General features: G+C 33.1%; 1 protein-coding gene across 3 annotated transcripts; it reads left to right on the top strand.

Moving 5' to 3' along the window:
• The first annotated feature begins 180 nt into the window (after positions 1–180).
• On the top strand, positions 181–10,496 carry LOC130813342 (sm-like protein LSM7). Of its 3 annotated transcripts, XM_057679162.1 has the most exons (7): positions 181–650; positions 1,598–1,665; positions 1,898–1,979; positions 3,762–3,833; positions 6,152–6,204; positions 6,943–7,032; positions 9,172–10,496. In XM_057679162.1, the coding sequence occupies exons 2-6, from the start codon at positions 1,663–1,665 to the stop codon at positions 7,030–7,032; spliced, it is 300 nt and encodes a 99-aa protein (XP_057535145.1). In that variant the 5' UTR covers positions 181–650; positions 1,598–1,662; the 3' UTR covers positions 9,172–10,496. The 3 variants fall into 3 exon arrangements, with proteins under 3 accessions (XP_057535145.1, XP_057535144.1, XP_057535146.1); XM_057679161.1 differs by lacking the exon at positions 9,172–10,496 and having other exon boundaries at positions 6,943–7,784; XM_057679163.1 differs by lacking the exon at positions 9,172–10,496 and having other exon boundaries at positions 1,517–1,665; positions 6,943–7,784.
• The last annotated feature ends 48 nt before the right edge of the window (positions 10,497–10,544 follow it).

The following is a 10,544-nucleotide window of genomic DNA, read 5'->3' as shown; positions in this document are numbered from 1 at the left end:
TAAATTATTTTAAAAATAATTTGCGAATTACTATTTTTTTAAGTTTAGTACTTTTGCGAATTATAATTTCCGACTAATTAATTTAAAATTCCAACCATCAAAATGGTGGGAATTCTGTATTTAGGCTTGAACCTGCAAACTTTTATACTTCTGTGGCCGTAATTTGCAAAAAATAAACATTGATACTGTAATTCGCAAAAGTGCTAAACTTTAAGACCGTAATTCGTAAATTATTTTTATTTTAAATACAAGAGTATAATTATTTTTTAATAAAAAGAAAAGATAAAAAAAGTTTACTCTTGAAGTAAATGGCACGATAAGTGTTTTCGTCTTTAAGTCTAAAGTTAGGGGCGTATTCGTTATTACTGACGGCTAACAAAAGAACACCTTAAATAATCTGTGCTTATCACCTAGTATTTGTGCAAATCTAAAAGAAAATTGAGGAAATAAAAATTGGAATTTGAAGGAAGTAAAAATATCCACAGTAACAGTAAATTTATTTTCCTAATTGAATACGATGGCCCCGGCGGCGGCCCTGGGTGCGGACTGCCGAGGACTCATAATTTATAGTAGTTTCTACTTTCTACTTCAGTCTTCAGTAGAACACCGAGTAGTCTGCATATAATCTCCCTTCTCTCCCAGGCGCATCGGTATTTCCCTCTATTCAACATTTTAAAGTTCGCCCTAATAATTGACACTCTCAGTTGTTAATCATTTTATATTATTTTGCTTTACTTTAATCATTGTTCTTAATATACTCTTGCCATTGAATTCAATTTATTGATTTTGTTTTTGCTTTCAGCGGCATAGTATTCATGCTGTTAGTTTAATTGGTAGAGGTGAAGTAAATGTAATCTGGTTTTGCCTATGTAATTGAGTGTGAGGCAACCGTTTGTTCTTTTAAACTGCATGATTTGGGAGGCAACTGCGGCTTGTTATCCCTTAATTATATTTCATCTTGAGGTTTAAGATGCCACTTGTTAGTTGTTACCCCTAAAATGTTGTGGCCTGTGGTTATATAATATTGTTATTGCTTTGGTTTGAAATATTTAATCCGTTAGAATGAGATTTAAAGGAGTGAAATTTTTACTCAAAAAAGTTTCACATAATCTCAAATGAAGCACATACATCCTAATTCCTAATTGTCTTAAGTATTACCTTATATGGATTGGACCATAGATTGATGGAAAGGATGGTGATGCAAGCTCTCATAACATGATTATAACATATAGTATTCAAGTAGTTTTTGCTTTCTCAAACCCTAAATGTTCATTTGAGTTCGAAATGGTGACGTTATATTCTATAAGCTGATGGAGCACGAGGACATTTCATGTTACTTTTTGTTCATCCTATTTTCCTACAGTGTATATCTGGAGATTTTGTAAACTGTGTGATCACTGATTATACTGATTACACTTGTAAAGAAATTTCATGTTTGCTTTCTCTCTTTCCTTCTTCTAGCTTTACTTTGCAAACTCTGTGATTCTGATATATTTGTATTTAAATTGATATGCAGACTATTACTGTTGTTAGAAAGGAACCTTTGTTTGAGTGGTAGGAAAATAAAGCTTTAAATTGATGTTTGTTACATTTGAAGGTTGAACCACGCTGTTTCCTTCCCTGCAACGAGGAGGTTAACTACCAATAATAAACGTTAACATCATGGTACGTTCAAATTGCAAGGTCTTCTTGTCATTTGCTTATGTTACGACTATAATGTTCAGTTATTTCCTGATTCTATTGACCAATAGATAAACATCATCCATTATTTTTTGTTTTTGATGGAACAACTAAATGAGTGACTATCGAGCTCGACTTTCTTGAGTCTCTGTTGGTTCACAGGCTGGCCATTTTCTATGCTTATCTTTAACAACACTGTTCTAATCTCTCTTTTCAGTCTAGTCGTAAGGAAACAGTTTTAGATCTTGCCAAGTTTGTGGACAAGGGGGTCCAAGTCAAGCTGACTGGTGGAAGACAAGGTTTTCTTTCTGCCTTTTGCCCTTTTTTCACAAGTTTTCAATTATATTTTGTGGTACAATCTGGCTGATATTTCAGGCAGCATTCGTCTTTTTCCATAATTATGGAGAATGGAGTTTTTTAGTAACAAATCTTGATTCTAATGGTGTAATGTAATGTCTAAAAAGATAAAGTTTTTCACTTATGGACTTAATCTGGCTTTTAATTTTCATGCATTAAAGAAAGAAAGTACTTGAAGGAGATAAAAATTTGAAAAGTCAATTGAATTTGAGTGGAAATAAAATGGCATAGCTAGTGATCACACTGCAGTACTGCAAAGAAATTAACAAATTAAAAGCTAAAAATTAGATGTTCTTCATTCCTTGATGTTTTCACGTGTGAAAAATACTAATATGTTTCACACAATCTTAATTTTATCATACTTGGGTCTAGACCTGTTTTGTTAGAAATATTTTTTTATAACAAAACTTCTATCATTATTTTTTTGTTTTTATAAAGAGTTTGTATAAAAAGGACCAGTTTACCGCTTTTAAGGCATTAACATAGAAATAAAAACTCAAAATGCTTAAATTGACGAGACATATAGTGGGTTCCAATAAAAAATTGATGACATGGAAATGGAAAAATTGGAAAAACGGGACAAAATGGTCGAATTTGACAATTTTTTTGGTTTTTCCAGATTGAGTTAATTTCGGGTTATGGATCAAATTTTTCGTATTATAACCTACCGGTTTTCTTTGGGGTTTTAGGTTAGTTCGAGTTGGATCAACATTTGACATTTGTGCTTGGGTTTGTTGGCTTTTTTGTTTTTCTTGTGTAGACCTGGTTGGCTATATGCTAAATAGGCTTTTGGTTCCCACTCACTTGTTCTCTTTTTCTCATATTGTATCCATGGCACATGGTGTGAATCTAATGAACATGGGTGTAGTATTCTATTTTGTTTTGGTAGTTATTGCACTGCACTTGTACATTGTGCATAGACATATTGAGATGCTTGAAGGCAGACTGCTAATAATTAGTATGCCATAATGGAGTTACTTATAAATTATTGAATCATCAATTCTAAAGGAAATAGTGGATACTACCACCTTTTATAATGCACTTTTTTATTTTCAACCTTGTTTTGCCACCTTTGTAATTGTTGATATTTTTATTTACCACCTAAAACGAAATTCATCCAACTTTCTATTAAATGTAATATGTCCCAGGTCCAATTTCCATGAGTGTGATAATTTCTGCTCAATTTTTGTCAAATTTAACGGAAAGTTGGATGAAAATAGTTAAAGGTGGCAACATTTTAAAAATTACATAAGGTGAAATATTCTAAAAGTGCTATTGTGTAATGTGACAGTATCCAAAATTTCCAATTTTAAACTATGTATGTTTGGTAAGAGAGTAGCCTAGATTGAAAGGATATCTCATGGACCACAACCTTTAGTTCATTCTTTGCTGTTTTGACATTGTAATTTGTAAAGACCAATCTATGTTCTGCTGACTAGCTTGGTTCTTTCTACCGTATATATTGCTTCCTTTGGCCCATTTCCTTCATGTATACATTTGTTTGTTTATCCTATAAGTCTTATTCCCTTTTCAAGCTCCAACTTTTGATAACTTTATGGTGATAGTTTTCATTTTATATTGAACTCTTTATTTCGGGTATTCTCAAATTTGAATACGCAATGGGGATCAAGTGAGTAATTAAGAACAAAATCCACCAATATTTATCATCAATTTTAATATATGTGCTCCTGTTCTGATTGTAAATTACATATTTCCTTTTACAGTGACCGGCACACTAAAGGGATATGATCAGTTGTTGAACCTTGTGCTAGATGAAGCCACAGAATGTCTGAGAGGTATCAATTTTACCGTTGATATATGTTTGATTCAGGTCTCACTATAAATTTCTTGCATATAGTACTGCAGGAGTAATTGACCACATTCCTCTTCTCTCTATGAAGGGAATACGGGTATAGAGTGTCGGTCACCGTCTCTCGCCCAGACCCTGTTTACAGACGGGATATTGGGTTGATGTCTTGAGTACTACAGGAGTAATTACATTTTTAAGGCACAATATAGTGCCTCTTCATTTTCTGAGGTTGCTACCTTCATTGTAAATAGACGTGGCAGGATGATTTGGTCAAGTTTGATTTGGGTCAATTTCAGTTCTTATTTTTTGGGATGGGTCGGGTTAGTTTTGGATCTTGTTAGTTTTTGATCTACAATTGGGTTTATATATATACAAAAGTAACACCTTTATGTGAAAAAAAAAAAAATCTTTTTCATTAGTTTTTTTTTTTTGAAATTTCTGTTTTTAAGAAAAATAATTTTGTCTAGAAAGTAACACTTTTTTTGGCAATAAGCAACATGTTTTTACGACAAAGTAAAACTTTTTCGTTAGGTTTTTTTTTTCTGATTTTTTTCTTTTGCCAAAAAGTAACATTATTCTTATAGTTCTCATATAAGCTTGGTTCTTAACTGAATTTCTTCCTATATATAATATAGGGTCAAGTTCAAGTGATAAACAAACTTACATGAGAACCGGGAAAACTATAATCTCTTAAAAGTAATACTTTTTCGTCAAAAAGTACACTTATTAATATAAAAAGCAACACTTTTTTGTTAATTTATCATTTTTCTGGATTTTTTGAAAAAAATATTGTCTAGAAAGTAACACTTTTTTGCCAAAACATAAAACCTTTTGCGTAAAATATAAATCTCTTTGATATGTACATCAGTTTTTTTTCCTTGAAATTTCTGTTTTTGAGGAAGAAAGACTTGAAAGTAACAATTTTTAGTCAAAAAATAACACGTTTTAATGCCAAAAGTAACACTTTTTATGAGGTTTTTTGTTTTTTTTTTTTTTTTTTTTTTTCTGTTTTGATTTTTTTAAAGTAACATTTTTTGCCAAAAATTTTTAAGCTTGTTTCTCACCTGAACTATTTCTTATATATATGTAAACCATATTATGAGATTTACCAAGTTCCAATATTTGCATATGGTCAAATATGCAATAGACAAATAAATTAAAATTGAAAAAAAAAATCTAATTAAATGACAAACAAATTCACCACTTATTAAGCCCCAATTCAAATAAATCCAAAAAATCAACTATCCTAATTGCTAGATTCATTAAAAAATCCAAAAAAATAAAGTATCCTAATTACTAGATTCATCAAAAAATCCAAAAAAATAAAGTATCCTAATTACTAGATTCATCAACTATCCAGCAGACAAATAAATTGAAAGTGAAAAAAATGTAATCTAATCAAATGACAAATAGATTCACCATTTATTAACACCCAATTCAAAGTACCAAAACACAACTATCCTAAATTCCTAGTTGCTAGATTCATCAAATTTTAAAACCTAGAAAAACACAATAACACAATGAATGCAACATCCTCCCAATCTTGAAAGTTCAGCATATGAGACAAATGGAAATTGAAAACAATAACCTACAAAAACCAAGAGAAACACAATACCTTAAAAGCTGAACTGACAAGAACAATGGATAGTGCCAAGGCGGTGGACGGTGTTACATTGATTCGGTGGCTGGTGATGGAGTGGATGTGGTCGCGTGGAGGAGTTGGAGCCCAGAGTGAGAAATGAGAAATGAGAAATGGGGTTAAGGAGTGCTGAGTGCTGGAAGAAAAGTTTTGAGGAACTTTAAGTTTTTGAAGTTCAAATTTTAAAGATAAAAAAAATAAAAGAACTAAAGGTGTGCACGAGGATTCAAACCGCGCCCCTTGCTGTGTAAGATAACTTAATTACCAATTCATCTATTGCCATTTCCCTATGCCACTTGTTTGTCTTGGATTTAAGTGATGCCACTTGACCTCACTGACATCACATTAAACCCGCCCCTGGTCAAGTTGGGACATGTATGTGCAGTTCTGTATGGCTCCCTACATTGTGAACAACACAAATTTCATGAGGAAGTCTTTAGTTTGTGTTGTACTGTTTGACTTTTGAGTTAGGGTTGCTTAATTAGGTTTAAAGATGTTTACTTTTGATCTTGGGGGAGGGGGTTTATTCTATGTTGCTATTCTGTTGAATGCGGCATTATTGTTTTGGTGTGTTAAAATTTAGTGACATCATTGATAGATATGCTTAATGATTTGGTTCCTTAAACTCTATGATCCCATATAACTTAATGAAAGTGTGGCTGTAGATGCTGATGATCCATTGAAGACCACTGATCAGACAAGGCGCCTTGGTTTGATTGTAGGTTCCTTGTGCTCTTCTACTTTCACCTTATCTTGTTGAATTCACAATTTTCTTGTTTCAGTAATGTACTCTAGCTGTTGCAACCATGATGTTAGTGATAGGAGTTTGTAGGTTTCCACACGTTACACGAGGAATTGCAAGCCTCAGTTCAGTTTCAGTCTATAGACTAAATAGGCATCCTTTGGTTTTAAAAGATGTCAAAACAAAGAACACAGATTGGCTTTGTGCCAATTGGAGTACTCCCTCAGTTCTCTAGTGTTCATCCCGTTTGGAATGTTCCACCATAAGGAGAGAGAAATTTGATTAAGATTTTTGAAACATATTTAGAAGATAAAATATATCCATGTGAGATCTCATTAGATTCGTTTTAATATATACTTTTTTTCATGTATTTTTTATAATTTTTATAATGCATATTTAGAGATATCAAGGCTGAAAATTTGCTTTGAAAATTGTGTAAAAAGTAAACGAGAAGAACAAAAAAGAACGGAGGTAGTAGTATTGAAAATGAAGAAAATGGAATGTTTATTGGTCAATTGAAGTAAGACTTGGCAATGTACTCCTGTCGGAGAGAAGACATTGAATTTGTACCATCAACTGCAATATAACTATACAAAGGTCTTCCTGTAAACCCGTTGCTAGCTTGTTTGTTCCCATGTCTTTCCTCGTTTATACGATTTTAATTCTCTTGTAGTTGAAATATGGATTGATGTGAAGCTGTGCACTTTACTGCAGGTATGTAGAGGAACAGCAGTGATGCTTGTTTCCCCAACCGATGGCACGGACGAGATAGCAAACCCTTTCATTCAGCCAGACGGTGCTTAGGTCTTGTTTTATAGCCATGCTTTTTAAATAATTGACTTGGTTAGCTATCAAAATAATTTTTGTTTTTCCTTTAACCTCAAGTTCTTTTCTTGTAATGTCTGTTTTACCAAAATAGGTACCCATAAAATGCTTGGTGTACCGAAAACTCGTGAGTTCTTCATGAACCCATTATTTTCAAAATACCGAAAGATGCCACATGAGTGTGACAAAATGTGCTTTACTGTTATCTGTTAAGAATGATTGCAAACTATGGGTATTAAAGCTGTTGCCTGATAATATTTGTTCTGCTGTCTAATTTTGCATCTTTGCTGCCACTTTCAGTTTTGATGGTGAAAAGGTATGAAGTACTGTAGTTTTGTCCTGTAGTTTAAGATTTAAGGTTAACAATTCTTTGAGGAATTGTTCTTGTAGTTTGAGAAAAGATTCTGTATTACCTAAAAAACATTTGTAGGAGCTACAGGAAATCAGGAGTAGTGTACATGTACTATTTTAGGTACTTTGTAATTGTAAATTAGAAAATTACTCCCTCTATCCCGCCAAACATGCTTCAAGTAAATTTGGTGAGCAAACTAAGAAAAGCGAGTAAAAGTGGCAAAAAGGTATATATTATGGGGAAGTGAGAGAAAAGTGTGGATGAGATGAAAATCTAAATTAGATGTGGATGAAAATTAAAGAAATAGTGTGGAATATAACCAAAGATAGAAGTGGGACAAATTTGATGTGTGTGTGTGTGGGGGGGGGGGGGGGGGGGAGTTCAAAGAAAAATTAGGCAAATTTTGTGGGATGGAGAGAGTATGAAATTTAGTAAACAAATAGTCCTTCTATCCCATATAGATTGAAATTTGGTAAACTTCGTTGGAATGGGACTGGTTCATTAAGTAGCTCTTACACTATTACTTGTAGTTGCTCCTCCCATAACTTCTAGTTGCTCTTACACTATAATTTCTTTTAATCCTCCCATAACTTCTAGTTGCTCTTACACTATAATTTCTTTTAATCCTCCCATAACTTCTAGTTGCTCTTACACTATAATTTCTTTTAATCCTCCCATAAGTTCTGGCTGGGTCATAAAAAATTGTGTTCTGTGACTGAGAAAGTATCTGTTTAGTTATTAAGTAGCTCTTACACTATAAGGTGTGTTTACGTTGCTCTTACTGAAACTGATTAGATAGTAGAATGAGACTGTTTCATTTGGAACTGGCTTCCCCCCCCCCCCCCCCCCCCCCCAAAAAAATGCTAGATTCATTGTGGCTGAATTTCCTTGATAAATTGAAAACTCATTCCACCATGGTCTTGTTTTGGATGACATTTGCCCTTTATGTCATACTGCAACGGAATCTGCCTCCCATTTGGTCTTTGCTTGTCCATACAGTAGACGGTGTGTACTGCAGTTTAATAGTTGGTTGGGTACTCACTTGAAGGCGGTGTCTTTATGTAACCTTACAAATGGAATTAAAAGGTACACCAAAGGGAAACAAAAAATTACTATAGCCTGTTTTAGCTATCTAATCTATTTGATATGGCAATCTAGAAATGATGTCATTTGGATTTTAAAGATTTGAACATTTGAAAGCCTGGTGAAGGAGCTAAAAACTGGGATTAGAGTCAGAATATTGGCTTATACTCCTAAGTTCTCTTCTAAGGAATCTCTTTGGTTTTATAATGTGGTTAAGAAAGGCTCTCCCTGACCAGTATAACATGATTTGCTAGCTAATTCACTTTTTGAATTCGTGATTTGCATATATTTTCCAAGAATAGCCCAAAACCAACAATAATTCGCTTTTTTCTATTCACGATTCGTGAGGAGCGAATCATGTGACACTGTCCCTAACGTTCTGGCTGTGCTGCTGTCCTGCTTGAGCTGTTGGGGTTTTGTCTGATCTTTGTTGTCTATGCTGTGTTCACTGGTTGGTTTCTGTTGGTGCTGCTAATATGCCTACATTGCTGCTGCATATGCTTCTCTTGGTCTGATTGTTTGTGTGCTACTGCCTCCCCTGCTGCTGTTTTGCTTCTCTCTTTTGACGTTAAAACTCCTTTGTTTTTTAGATGTATTTTCCTTTGTTTTCAGTTATCCTTTTTCTTTGAACTTGTCTGTTTGCCATTTGTCTTTTGAGGTCACCTTATCTCTTTTCTATGCAGAGTGGGGCGAGAAAACCCTTTATAGAAGGTCAGTCTTGTTTTAATACTAATGCAACTTTTAGATAGGCTGGTTTGGCTATTTGCCCGCCTTGTACTGCATTTGTTTGTCTTTTTGTTGGCAAATGAAAGAATTTTTTATTTGCCAAAAAAAATTTGGTTGGAGTTCTATTTTCTATGTCAATTATTTTACCCACTATTTTCTACATATAATTAGTTTCTGTTTTACCCACTTTTAGAATATGCAACTTTATAGGAATGTCATTTGTGTGAAATAAACCTTCAATTAAAAAATCAAAATTGTATTGTACTCTGATATTTTGTATTTGAATAGTAACAAAAAGTTGTATAATAATCTAACCTTTCACCCATAATCTCACATTTGAATTGTTTTTTAATAATTAAACTTTTGTCCTTAGATTGCTATCAGCATAAACATTTATTTTATAATAATTCAACTTTTGTCGTTACTTTGCTATCAACATACCCTATTAGTATACTGACAACAAATTAAGAGCAAAAAGTTGGATGGATAGAAAATATTAATTTAAAGTTGGATTTTATTAAAAAAAATTTAAAGTTGGATGAGTAAAAAGTTGAATTATTAATATTAATTTTTCCTAATATTAATAATGAAAAAAAATTAACAACTTTTTCACAAGCTAATCATGGGATAAAATATCTAGTTCTTTTTATTTGTCTATGTTTCTAGACAACTAAACATTGATGGATAGAAACATGCATGCAAGAGAGGAATTTATTCAATTTTAGGTGGAGTTCGTTTGGGTTATTGGTCTGATAGTGAATCATTGGTCTAATCAGGTTATTTCGTGAATCGTGACATTATGTGTACAGTTTTGTTTATACTCAGATCTTTTTAGGTTGGGTTGGGTTGGTTCCAAATCCAATTAATTTTAAGGTCATCTCTAATAAAAGTTGAAAAAAAGTTAATAGAAGTAGTGGAAACCAACTACCCTAACTGCTTGACAGGTAAGGCCGGCTAAATGATAGGAATGAAGACAAGACAGCACATTATTCTAAAATTTTGTATACTCTTGATTCTCCGGCCAGCCCGATTCCAGCAAAAATAGACGATTTCCCATCTCTTTCCCGTCTGAATCAAAATTCTTGCGCTTTTCTTGATTCCCATCCCTTTTTATTTATTTTGTTGTGCCAATTAATCTTCAGTTAACTTAATTTTACATCATTTTATGAAAAAATTTTCACATCATAATATGATATCTTATGAATGAGACTTAAAACTTAAAAGTAGCTTGCAAAGAACAACCCAACATGGGACCCATACACTCCAATTGCTCACATATGACAAACATAATTAGTGGTGGCACATACCCTTTCCTTATCCTGCAGCCACC

The sequence above is a fragment of the Amaranthus tricolor genome, chromosome 5 (genome assembly GCF_026212465.1).
Source record: "Amaranthus tricolor cultivar Red isolate AtriRed21 chromosome 5, ASM2621246v1, whole genome shotgun sequence".
Classification (NCBI taxonomy): domain Eukaryota; kingdom Viridiplantae; phylum Streptophyta; class Magnoliopsida; order Caryophyllales; family Amaranthaceae; genus Amaranthus; species Amaranthus tricolor.
The sequence above is the reverse complement of the archived record's forward strand: the minus strand, read 5'-3'. Positions and strand labels throughout refer to the sequence as shown.